Consider the following 13,753-nt stretch of genomic DNA (forward strand, 5'->3'; position numbering starts at 1 on the left):
ATCACACTTCAGACCTATCCACTAAAACAAAAAGAGGGCTCTCTGCATTTACAAAGTTTCTCTTCATCTTCATGAAAAACAGGAAAGCTTTCCAGAGATAGGTGCTGGAAAAACACAGTGTGTAGGGCTCTATGAAAAAGAGGCAATACTGCTGACATACAAAATGTATTTAAATATCTGACTCAGCACAAGGCATAGACTGCCTTTCAGATACAGTGGTAGCCTCCCCAGTCGCAAGCTTCAGGGCACTTACTGATCACCACAAACTGCTAAAGGTTAGGATAATGATATTACATTTATAAAAAGCTGTTCATTTCCAATGAGCCCAAAATGTTTACAAATGCAAGCAATTCCATTGACATTTATGGGACTACTACGACGGGTAAAGATTATATGCATAAGTAAGGGTTTGCAGGGTCATGTCCCTAATTAGTGTACAAACTACATACAGATGATCATCCATGTCCGTCAGAAAACCACCCATCAATTGCTTGACAGTACAGATAGCAAACTACACTAGAGTTTATGAAATGCAGTGAAGAATCTCTTTTCCAGTTGGAACAGCACGGGAATTTCAGTAGGCAGAATGCAATGATCCATGCTGGAATGTGACCAGGACACTGGAATTAGACATACTTATTCTTATGAAAAGTCCACTACAGAAAAATCTGGTAGAATTTAAACTAATAGAAATGAATCATAACCATCTATAACATTTGCAGATGACATCCCTGCTATAGAACTCCATTTGTTGGTTTAAAAATTCCACAGAAAGGATACCATTCCCTTAAATTCTACAGTATTTTCCCATATGGGGTAAAAACTTCTGTTTTACATCTAATCAGAAAACTGGTACCTCTAGCAGCAGCAGGATAGTTCCGAATATCATGCTGGGGAACTGGTTCTAGTACAGACTCAGGGAGAAGAATGTGACCTACTGAAACACCAATATCTTTTTCTTCACCACCTATACAGTCACCCTTAGAAGCTTCCCATCCACGTATCAAACAACCCAGCCTGACTCTCCTTATCTGGTGATGTCAGACAGTATCACAGCACAAGATGTTATGGTCACAGGTCGTATCCTATATTCTGAGTATTATTTCAGTGATAGTCACGTTTTCCAACAAGCCTCTCTCTCTTTCTCACACTACTGGGGTTACCTTTTTTTTTTTTTTTTTTGGGGGGGGGGGGAGGGAGGGAGGGATCTTCCATAAAATGTTCTCACACAGTCCTGTTTTTCATGCTTACCTTTTTTGATGAAAGCAACAGTGTCTGAACTGGCTCAAAATTTGGGAAAAGTTGTATTTCTTCAATAATATGCATTCCATTTTCATAGCTAATAGCTTTGTGCAGGGCTCCTTTATCTGAAATAGCCAAGCAATACACCTTAATAAGGACCTCAAAGAAGAACTGCGTAAAATGTGTACATTTGCTATAGCTTACATCAATGATCTTCACTAGAAGACTTAATGAATGATAATACTTTGTCTTCCATCAGACAATTTTGAAGTGCACTGTAAATTAGGCCCCATGACAGCCAAGTAACGGTATTTCAGCCTCCATTTTACCAAAAGGGAAAATGATGCACAAAGAGGTTAATGGCCAGGATATACTCCAACTTAGATAACTGGCAGAACTTCGGTTGATTATAACAGTAGAAGGATGAAATAGAACACTGGAAAATGTCCTTTTTTCCCCGACTGTGGAAATTCTTGACTTTTTCTCAAAAAACCAAAACCTGAAAAATTGTGGGCTTTTTTGATGAAAAAAATCAGAAGTTTTTAGACAAGCAGACACTTCTCACAAAAATTTTTGTTTAGTCAAAAACTCAATCATTCATAAAAAAAATAAAAGTTTAAAATGGAAAAATTTCAACCAGACATAGGATTAAGGCCTAAATGGCTTGCTCAAAGTCACACTTAGTAACCCAGTCCATGTCTAAAATATCAGGAGCTGGACCCAGAACCCAGACCTTTTCATATCCAAGTCACATGCTTTAATTTTAGATTCTGTTTCTTCTAGCATATTCCTATGATTCAACCATTAGACTAGATTAAAAGAACCATGCCTAAGAAAATTTTCTCTTTAGCAGTTAACCATCATATCCAGTCTATAAAATCTATGGTACAATTTTGTTGGAAGCATTTAATTGAGAACATATTACATTTAAATAGCGATATTATGGCTATAAATTTGATATTTTTTTTTACTCTGATGCAGCCCTTAAAATGTAATTATGTTTTCTTACTTAATTCTTGGAACGTCAGTGTATTTTTAGTCTAAAACAAAATATTGCAAAATTTGTTAGTACCTAGCACAAAGTACAATTTGAGCAACTGAGCCAAACACAACTGCTGGACTTGGTAATTGAGTTTGTTCAGGACCATGTTATTGTAAATGTGAGAAAGGGAAAATGTCCATCTAGCACAATTGTAGAAGGAAGTGCAGAAAATCTGCTTGGGAAATAAAGGGAGAGACTTGATAACACTGACTGAACTGAGTCCATGCCAAAATGTGTTCAGGCCAATTTGGCAACTACGTGATGATTTATTGTGCTAACAGCACAAAGGTTTTTCTCATTTTAAAATCCTATTTTGTCCCAGAAAGCCTTCTGTCTTGTCAAGTATGATCCACCTGTCCCAGTTTTTAAATCTTTATAGTATCTGTTTGTGTATTTTTAAATTTCCATTCTTTACTGATTTTTAACCTTAAATAACTAATCTATTGCACATGTGAACTAGGACAACCTCCTTGTGTGGTATATTCATTTCCTAACTGGATCTGCTTCACTAAAAGGAACTGCCTATTTTATTTTGTACTACAGAAGGCAAGTTATCTGAAGACTATTCATGAAAGTTTGGTTAGGTCAGGCAGATACGAAGAAGGGAAGGACCCCTTTGAAATGGACATAGACACAGATCAAACAGAAGTTAAGCATTAAAGGAGACACATTTTTATCATGTCAATATGTATATAACGCCAAGAAAAACTAATTTTGTATACTCCTGAATTTCAAATGTGGGGATACCTTGATTAAAGGCACTAAGATGTACTTAAACACAACTGTAAGAAATAAAAATATTTGGTAATTGTGAAAATTTTGCATCAAAGGTCAGAAGAGCTTTTTGTTGGTTTAAATTAAGTATAACATGAAAATATCCCAGGTGTCATTATCAGGCACAACAGATTCTAAGTTGTAGAGACCTGCTAGTACAGCTGTTATCTATGTGATGTGACATTTTAAAGTCACCCGTTTTCAGCATTACAAAAGGGTTCTTCAGGGAAATTAACTGTATAGAGGAGGAAGAAGAGTCTCAGACAAGTCAAACACAAAACTATACAAAAAAGTGAATTCACTCCGTAGCTTTCGGGGAAACATTCAGGTTTCTGTAAATTATGCAACTATCCTTTCAGTTTCATAGATATGCCAATGATCTTTTTTAAAACAAGGAATGCCCATTTTTGTGACATATACTGGACTGTCAAAGAATGGCTGGGGGTTTTTTGTTTGAAATGAGAACTTCTCACTCTTTAAACTCACATTCTTTTTTTCAAATTAAAAGATGGTCACGGTGAAGGACTGGCTAATCCTGGTCTTTTCTTTATAGTTATTTTGATGTTAGATTTAAATATTTATTGGTCCCTGGCCAATCCTATCCTTTTTATAGGCATACGCCCTTCCTCACCTCTTCCCTACATGTGTGTCTTACATATGCAGATGGTACAGCACTTTGTTCCTAAAGACAAAACTGTCTGTTGTTTCACACAGCAGTTACTGGAGATGCCTGGGTAGAGGAGGACGAGGAATAGAGGAATACGTGTGAACTTCCCCTACCCCTAATGTATTTGTATCTCTGCAGAGGTTAATCCCCTTCCTACACTGCTACCTGCTCCCCTCCTTTCCATCTGCCACCAGGAAGCCCCTGAGCCTCTTTCAATTCAATCCCTTCTCACACTCCTTTTGGTGGCAGGGGCATACAGGTGCACTGTAGGCTGCTGCTGCTAACTGAAACAGCAGCTGTCTATTACCTTTAGGCAAAACAACACTGCCAAAGGGTACTGTTGTTGTCCTTTCCCCTCCTGCTGCTGATACAGGGAACTCTTTAGCAAGAAATGAAGCTTTGGAAAAGGTGGTCAATTAACACATCTACAGTTAAATTGTTTGTGGGATGTATTTTTTAAATGGACCAAGATTGGCCATTTATTCATCATGGCCCTTATTTTTTAAAAAGAGCAGACACTAGTTGGCATGAAAGTATTGCAAGTGTTCGTTCTGTTTGCTGACAATATATTTCACTCTACCATACTAATTTAAAATAGAGACTTAAAATAGAGTAATGCAAACTCACCTGTACTAACAAACATAACATTGTACATGCTGCCATTGAGTGCTGTGACTCTGTCTACCACGATCTGTGTATACCTCACATCTCGTTTTATTAATCTGGGTCTGTCCCCTATCGGGGTCACCGAGTCATCCATTAGAGGGTGATCTTTAACAAACTGTAGGGTTTTGTCCGGTAAATTTAGAGAACTCATGTAGTTCGCTGCTCTGGCCTCCTTGTTTATACACTGTCAAAAGAAAAATGGCATCATTTGTTTTAACCATATTGTACACTGTTGACAGCAGCAACACCTGCTTTTTTCCAATCTTATTTTTAAAGTTATAAACACTGTAGAAACATAGGGTCTGTTCTTTGTTATTTCTCTGTGCAGTACCGAGTACAATTGGGCCCGAATCCTCACCTTGAGTTCCCAGGCACAAAATAATAATAAATAATAAAAATAAACAATAATATTGTTGTTTCAAATGGATAGCTGTTTTTTAAAAGATCCTATTGACTTAGTATGATTGGGCCATCTGTAAAATGGGTCATGTATTTAGTGTACCCCTTTCAAAATGAATGTTTAAGATATCTTTGAAAGAAGCCTGATGGCTAAAACTGTGGAAGCGCACCTTTAAACAATAAAACTCAAACATAACTGAACACACAGGTGCCAGCTTTCTCCAGCGCTGGTGGATGCCCGCGCCCCTGCCCCTTTCTCTGCCCCGACTCCACCCCATCTCCACACTTGCCCCCATTCCAACCCCATCCCCAAAGTCCCTTCCCTAACTCCGCCCCCTCCCTGCTCCTGTTGGATTCCATCCCCAAATCCCCACTCCAGCCCCACCTCTTCCCCCAGCACACCACATTCTCCCTTCTTCCCCAACCTCCCTGCCCCACGAATCAGCTGTTTCACAGCTCAAGCACTGGAAGGGAGGGGGAGAAGCAGGACGCAGCAGCATGCCAGCGGAGGAGGCGGAGGCAAGCTGGAGCAAGGGGGAGGGGTGGGGTCACGGGGAGCTGCTGGTTGGCGCTGAGCACCCATCAATTTATTTCCGTGGGTGCTCCAGCCCGGGAGCACCCACAGAGTTGGCGCCTATGACTGAACGCTCTCAGCACTTTTTTCAGGCGCATACTCATATTTTACAGCTTCCTGGCTTGCACAAATACCAGTCTCAATTTGTAGGATAAGTGAACAAATATAGTAGGCTTTGGACCCTACCAAAATACACCTGCACCCCGATATAACACGACCCGACATAACATGAATTCAGACATAATGTGGTAAAGCAGCACTCCAGGGGGGAAAGGGGAGGTGCGCACTCCGGAGGATCAAATCAAGTTCAATATAACACAGTTTCACCTATAACGCGGTAAGATTTTTTGGCTCCCAAGGACAGCGTTATATCGAGGTAGAGGTGTCACACATTTCTAAGCTACAGTCAGTTTATCATGTCCCTAAAATTAACTAATATGAAAGCGGAAAAAGAACCGTAAGGACTCAATCCTATAAACACTAATTACCGTAAGTAGTGCTTCCTAGTGAGCGGTCCCACTGAAGTCAGTGAGATGACTCGAAAGAAAGGATTGCAGGATTATGTGCTACTTGTGTTCCTATTGATCTATAATACCTTTTACATTACCATAATGTGCTGTACCATCTGTTTAATTACAAGACAATTCATTACCAAAAACTGAAAAAATGAATATGAAAACTGTGATATAAACCAAATCAGTGAGCTATAAATAGAAACCACTTCATTGCTAGATACAAAACTTCAAGATCAACCAATTGGCAATATGGCAGTGATTAAAAGAAAAAAAACATTTTCTAAGGAAATGGTTTCCATATCAGGACACATATATTAGCTACTGTCCTTCTCTAATATTTTCCCTGAATGTTTATAGGTTCGTTCTTAGGTGCAAGAGAAAAAGAACTGCTGTCATCTGAGTTTATCCGAACTTACAGCTCCAGGTCGAGGTTTAGGAATCTCTCCGTTGTATCGGACCCACTTTGTATGAGATTGTTCTACTGTGGCACTCTGCATATACTTTCCTTTGGAGAAAACGTCTTCCACAGTAGACAAGTTGTATGCACACACTGCTGACAGCCCCATATTATTCCTAAAATTAAACAGTGGAAAATGTTACCATTTTACTGTGTGGTGGTAACCAACTGAGATTAAATTACATTTCTGGAAAAAGATTAAATGATACTCACAGTTGTGGGGTAAAAACTCCATAAATCACTGGTTCCTTCAAACTTGGAGACTTCAGAATAAAAACATCATTGATAATGTTGAAAATTAAATTCTTATCAGGTGTGGTACAGATCAATCTGGCCTTGAGAAAGGAGGTCCATTTTTTCTGCAAAGTCCTTAATCCTCCTTGGTCCCTCTTTCAGAGGAGTTGAGGGAAAGAGAATGAAAATGTAAGGTATATGTTCTTTCTTAAATAAAGGTTCAACACATACAACACTTACTGGTTCTGGTATGTACTATCTAAAATTTAAATTGAATAGTCATGAATAAAAGCAGAAAAGCAATTAAAAGATACAACAACAAACAAACTAAACAATGCTGAAGAGTTTTTTGGCTACAATAGAAACAATGTAAAATGGTTTCTCTCAGCACACAAAAACAGTGTTATAGGGCCAAATTGTACTCCCAATTAAATTGTGCAGATCTGTAGTAACTTTGTTGAAGTCAGTGGAGATATATGCTAATGAGTATAGATTTTCTGGAGGGAAGATGAGATTTATGACAGCTTCAAAGAACTGTATTGCAATAATAGGTCGTAAATTGAGCTGAGCACAGAGCTTTAAAAAAACTGTACATAGGACAACAACTTAAAAGTAAATAAAGCTGCATTATAACTGTACTTACACAAGAAAGAATATTAGGTCTATTCTGTGATCATCTCAAAATGTTAGTAACTTAAGATCTAGTCCTGCAAACACATAGGCATGTATTTAATTTTACTCATGTGAATAGTTCCATAGGAGTCAATGAGTATTAGAGACCAATCCTGAAACTAGGATAAGTACCATGAGTAAGGATTTGCAGGCTCCAGGCCTTAAAAATAAGAAAGGTCATTCAACTACTGAAAAAGTATGCCCAGAAATATAATGAAATTAGTAGTGCAGTGCCTATAAAAAGTTTCACAATATTCTGGATCTCAAACCTCAGCTGTGCTACTAATCTTTAAAAGCAGGCATCTCAGTCCCAAATCCTTGACAGAATTTCCTGCCGTTTATTTAAGGCTGCTATGCAGAATATTGTATACAATATGCTAATTCCAAAAAGCAATCAAGTATTTTTCCCTCTTTTGTATAGATGTGTAACCTACAAGTGGTTCCAAATAGTTAACAGTTAAAAAGCTATTCCAAATTTTATGGTTCTCTCACTTTAAAGCATTGACAAACTGTCAGCAGGCAAAGGATCATACTAATAAGACCAATGTAAATTTTCCTCAAGCTGCTGGAATACAGAAACCTCAGGGGAAACATTTGTTATTGGGTTTAAATTAAATCAATGTAACAAAACTTAAAACAATAAAATGTTTTGACCTTATAGAAACAAAATGTTTAGATAATTTCTCATTGCAAGTTTGAGTAAATCAATACATTTCAGCAAAGCAAGTTTGATTAAATCAATACATTTCAGCAAAACATTTTGTATTTGTATAATCAGAATCATGTGAATGTTCACACCAACTCTAATGAGCAGAGAATCAACTCAGCCTGCCATATCCAGGTTTAAACATATTAAATGTGACAGAATCAGGTTGCTGGTGGTTGTTTTCTTCCAGGCTATGACACCTCTCCATGGAAGTACCACCTGTTACACCACAATGAAGAAACTAACCATCTCTATGTAAAAAAGCCTTATTTGGCTTGTCTGTAACCATTTAAAAATAACTCATATAAGTCCAAGACAACCCTACTATGGACTCACTTCTGCTTCTACTGAAGTCAGTGTAGCCTTTAATGTAAGAACAAAAAAATTGCTTCTGTGTTGTATAAAAGGGAAGGAAAGGGTAATCATCATAATTACTTTTTCAGCAGGGGGACATGCTGAAATCTTACTTCAGTTGTAGAGAGCTTAAAAAAATATTTGTTCTCACAGGCACCAACTAGGCTGTCTGAATAACTATATTTAGATACAGAAGACTTATATGAATATTTGATTTGCTAAGAATAGGTCTGACTACATTTAATATATGTGTAAAACACAATATGAACTATCTTTCATATCTTGCTGATGTTGGTTAAAGCAAGTTATTAGATTGTGTCCCACCTTGCACACTCTACTTATTCTTGGAATCATCAGCTTTCCAACAAATTCATATTCCACAGACATCTCGGTGAAAAAGAAGTACACTTTGTCATCGTCTTCTTCAGTGCTGTTTCGATCTGCTCTTATCACATCAGCAAAAACAAAACTGGGTTCTACGGATACAAATAAAGAGAAGCATTCTATATTAACTGCTACTTTTCATTATTTAGTCATTTTCTGCTAGAGTTCTCTAGGGCCATCCTTTCTCCCAAACCCCATGTTGTGGGCAACTGCACTCCATTTAGGAAGCCTGGAACTGGCTCCTCCATGAGCCCGTCAATATCATTCCTACTTAGATAGGGCTGCTGGAGAAATATTTGCATTGAGACTCAAACTGATTGGAATGGAGTTATAGGTTTGCGATCTGAAGATTTCACATGCCCACACTCAACAGTTCGACAGGCATGATTTGAGGCTGCTTGCTTATCTGATCATCTGTCTAGTCACCCTTCCTGGCCAGCCTCCACCTCCTGTGTCAACAAGCCTTGGGACGAGCTGGAAGAAATGCAAGGTAAGAAGGGGGAAGTGGTGAACTAAGGTTCATGCTCCTTTGAGGTTTGAGTTAACTAAATATGAACCTCAAAGCAAAGCTGCAGGGATTGGTCAGCTTCCATTTCCTGAAAATCCTTTAATGAGTTGAACCCTATCTGCACAGCCCAATTGAAAATCCACCCAACACACTCGCAAATCCAGTTGGCTTGGAGTACAGGTCCTTAAACTGAATTTGAAAACATGCTGACAGGAGGGTAAGGACACGTTTTTCCTTATCACCTAATAGTCTGGCTAGTCATGACTAAGCAAGGTGAAAGGTGAATGGAGACAGAATAGACTGTACTGCCTCTGGATCATGTCAAAACCTGAATGTCCTTCAGATGATTTCAGAGTCAATGCCACTGAGACTCTTGAAGTCTCAAACTAAATGTTTCTCTTTCTCACACACACACAAATTAAAAAGTAAACAAAACACCTTTTTTTTTTCTAAAAACAAAATATAGCAAGAAACAGCACCTCAGAGCCATCACAAAATTGCCTTTTTCCTTGAAACATATCCATAGACTTCAAGGTAACTATGCCCAGAGATCTGAACTTTCAGAAGGGAACAAAATATATGTATTTTGGCTTTTTTTAATGTATTAGGAAGAGGTTTTAGTGATAGTATATAGGGAAATGTGGTAGACTTAAAAACTCAAAGTTTTCAAAGGAAAAAACCTTCAGTAAAATAAATTGGCTTAGTTGCTTTCATGTACTTACCATTAAGCCAAGGTATTGCATATTCTGTTCTCAACGGGCTCTGATGAGAGTTTCTAGAAATAATAGGCTCACTTCCCAAGAAGTTATAGGAAGTTCCTGAATAAAGTTCTCCATCTTTAATATAGAAAATAGAACACAATAAATACTTCAAGCCATACTACTTATTAAGTAACAAAAATGTATAGAAATATTTCAAGATGAGTTTTCAAGAGAATATATAGTAATTTAAACCTCTCTTGAAGGAAGATGGCTAGAATTTCCTCTATATTAAATTTGACATTTTTACTGCTATGTTTTCCCTCTGGTCTTCTTTAAAGCTGATGTTTTTATATCTCTTTTGTTAGTGTTCTAATATAACTTTGATGGCAGAAAGTTACCAGGATTGCTCCTGTAGTAACTGTGAACACATCTCCTTACAGCTGATTTATACTGTATACATAAAAATATACATGAACCTAAAATATGCCACTGAATTTATCGAATTTAATAATTTTGTAGAAATTATTCAGAAAAAGTATAGGGTTTTCCTCTCAAAGTGAATCAATCTGAAGTAATAATAAGAATTTAAGGAACATAATCCAGTAAGTGTGTTCCTTCTGTTTCCTGTTTCATAATAATTTAAACTTTTCTTTCATGGTCTTGCTATATAAACATACAACCACAAACTTCACTGGTTTCCCCAAATGAAGACTTAGTGTGTTTTAACCCTCTGATGATATGTTCATGATCACTGATTTCCCATTATCCTATTCTGTTTGGAGAAGAAAGTATTCAGCCCACTTACTATTTCACTTGTTAATTTACTGACACACATGCTTTTAAATTACATATAGTTACACATAGATTCTTCTGCAATGCAATTTTCTTTCACTGACAGTTTCATCAGATACTATAGTGATGGTGAATGAATGACTATATCAATAGGTATCATCTGCTTGAACTGAAAGTCCTAAACATTATTCCCAAAAACCAAAAATGAAAAAAAGGTAAAAAAACTATCAATTGCTGCAAGTTTTATGTTAAAAAAAACCACTTTAATTACAGAACACAAATATTTTGAGGCATGTCTAAATACGCTGCATATGCAAAAAAACCAATATAACAAACCCTGGTATTATGTCCTAGTGAAAAGATTAGAGCGTGATGGAGGAGAAAGAATCAATGATTTTGTATTGATGATGTCAGTAAACTTTGAACTTACCAACCATAACCGATGTGTAGCTTTGGGCAGGGTCAAATGGACATCTACCTTTACCATCTTCATTTTTACCTCGGAGTTCAAATGACATTAAGTTCTATACAGAATTAATTTTTAAGTTAAACCAAAAGTGTTACATTCTTTACTTTCTAGTTCAAATAATACATGTATGCAGTCAAAGAAAGCTGTATAAAAATGTAAAAAAGTTTTCTGTATCATTAATATTAAACATCAAAAGACACTTTAAGAGACCGTATTTAAAACAAACAAACAAATCTTTAAGTGATAGAGAGAGGAAATGACCCAACAGCTTGGGAGCACAAAGGGAGGCAGAGAAAGAATAGCAGGAGGGGAGAAGAGTTCCATACAGATGAGGAGGCCCAACTGAAAATGCACAGGGAGAGAAGACAGTTACTAGATGAAGAACGGAGAAGTGGAGAGGGTGATTATAAGGTTGGAGAATTAGTCTGAGAAATGACTATGCAGAATTTTGAAAACCAGAGATCAACAGGAAGACAGTGAAGTTGTCAGACGACGGGTGTGATATGACCCTTTTTTGGAAGTGTGGGAGTAGACTGGCTGCAACTTTATGGACTCCCAGATACTGACAGAGTAGGGGTTTAGGAAGACCATTACAATGGGAAAGGAGCAAAAAAATGGGGGACTGCATGAATAAGGACTGCAAAAGAGGCAGAGTCAAAGGATGTATGAATTCTGGCAATGTTCTAGAAGTGCTGATATACAGACTCAAAGACAAGCCACAGTCTAACATAATTCCCAGATTTCTAGCATTGGGAACAATGGAAGATTCAAGTTAAGGGGCGCAATAGTGGAGTTAGAGACATGGAACAGAGAGGATATTTTATTTTAACCTAAAAGGAGGACTTCACTCTGAAGCATTCAGTGATATGAAGCTCAGGGAGAGACAGAAATGGGTGTCATCCACACAGAGTGTCAATACCATTTAAAACTATGTATTTAATCTATTGCAAATTTATATCAATAGAACGTAATGAAAGCAAAGCCTTAAAGTAAATATGTTTCTGTTAATAACCAAGCTGAATCTAAATTTTGTTAAAGGCTTTGTACAGAAAGAGTGAAGTTAACCTCCAGACTCTGTGGTTATCATGAGACAGTATCACACCCACTGGAAAACTATGACTGGCACTGGAATTCCAATTGCCTTAGGAAACCGATTAACTCATTGAGTATACTTTTACTTAGAGGTATATAAAATCATGAATAGTGTGGAGAAAGTGAATAAGGAAAAAAGTTATTTACTTGTTCCCATAATATAAGAATTAGGGGCCACTAAATGAAATTAATCGGCAGCAGGTTTAAAACAAATAAAAGGAAGTAGTTCTTCACACAGCGCACAGTCAACCTGTGGAACTCCTTGCCTGAGGAGGTTGTGAAGGCTAGGACTATAACAGGGTTTAAAAGAGAACTAGATCAATTCATGGAGGTTAAGTCCATTAATGGCTATTAGCCATGATGGGTAAGAAATGGTGTCCCTAGTCTCTGTTTGTCAGAGGGTGGAGATTGATGGCAGGAGAGAGATCACTTGATCATTACCTGTTAGGTTCACTCCCTCTGGGACACCTGGCATTGGCCACTGTTGACAGACAGGATACTGGGCTGGATGGACCTTTGGTGTGACCCAGTATGGCCATTCTTATGTTCTCTTCTCCAGTTCAACTCATTATTTAAATGAGCAGTTTTAACTGGTTTTAAAGTTACTAGTAAAAGAGAATGCATAGTCACACTTACCAGATGATCACAGATTGGTTGAAATGCATTTGTTCCACACACATAGAGGACATCATCATTCAGCGGTTGTAAGACACGCACATAGTTAAGGCACTCCGTCTGTAGTATAGAAGGAAAAAATAAATCCATTCTGGTCAGCCACAACTTCAATATTATAATACGAACACAGCTGACAACAAGCTATTTGTCAAGTCTTCCATTGCTACTCATCATGTTCTATCACAAGAAGAATTTCATATGTTTAAAAAAAATACAGGGCTAGGTGATATGATCATTTTTGAGACCAGAATCCTCTCTAGCTGACTCCCTAAGAGCTCTGTTCCTGCAGCATCCAGTGTTCTATTATAGGTGTAAAATTGTTTCTAATATGCCCATCATCTCCTAAGTGACCAATTTTGCTTCAGAATTAATATGTTCATAGATAATAGCTAAAATTCGGATTCATTTGGATCTTAAAATTTTGGCTCAAGTCTAGTTCAGCTAAAATGGCCTGTCATAATCTGGAAGTAAAGTCTTCAATCTGCCACACATAAATGTCATTTAGCTTCAGATTACCATTTCCTGGAGTTTTGTATATACTATAACTCTGATGTGGGCAGCAATCATTCTGACATTAGCAGCTCCTAGTATGGGAATTTGCCATGTCCATGGGGCTTCCCACAACCTTGGATGGCACGCTGTAAGCTCAGTGGCTTTTATAGCTTCCTGCAGCCTTCTGGGATGCTGGTGCTGGCAGGCCTTGCTTTACTCAAAAATAAAGAAACATCCAATTACAGTAATTAATTCCTTTAGCTTTGGAATGAAACTGGCAGTTTGGACATAGCTTCAAATGTCAAGGGAAAAGTACAGCTTCAAAATGCTGACAACCC

At 37.6% G+C, this 13,753-nt stretch overlaps 1 protein-coding gene across 10 annotated transcripts in view; it reads right to left on the bottom strand.

Annotated features, from left to right (window-relative positions):
- SEMA4D (semaphorin 4D) overlaps positions 1-13,753 on the bottom strand; it is a 154,738-nt gene that overhangs the window by 32,345 nt on the left and 108,640 nt on the right. For all 10 annotated transcript variants that reach the window (XM_030568011.1, XM_030568012.1, XM_030568010.1 and 7 more), the window contains exons 5-12: positions 12,885-12,983; positions 11,118-11,211; positions 9,917-10,030; positions 8,627-8,778; positions 6,550-6,725; positions 6,296-6,452; positions 4,353-4,575; positions 1,252-1,367 (exon numbers count right to left, since the gene is read on the bottom strand). In XM_030568011.1, the coding sequence (XP_030423871.1) occupies positions 1,252-1,367; positions 4,353-4,575; positions 6,296-6,452; positions 6,550-6,725; positions 8,627-8,778; positions 9,917-10,030; positions 11,118-11,211; positions 12,885-12,983 (1,131 nt within the window). The remainder of the gene's footprint in view (positions 1-1,251; positions 1,368-4,352; positions 4,576-6,295; positions 6,453-6,549; positions 6,726-8,626; positions 8,779-9,916; positions 10,031-11,117; positions 11,212-12,884; positions 12,984-13,753) is intronic.

This window comes from Gopherus evgoodei, chromosome 6 (assembly GCF_007399415.2).
Source record: "Gopherus evgoodei ecotype Sinaloan lineage chromosome 6, rGopEvg1_v1.p, whole genome shotgun sequence".
Taxonomy (NCBI): domain Eukaryota; kingdom Metazoa; phylum Chordata; order Testudines; family Testudinidae; genus Gopherus; species Gopherus evgoodei.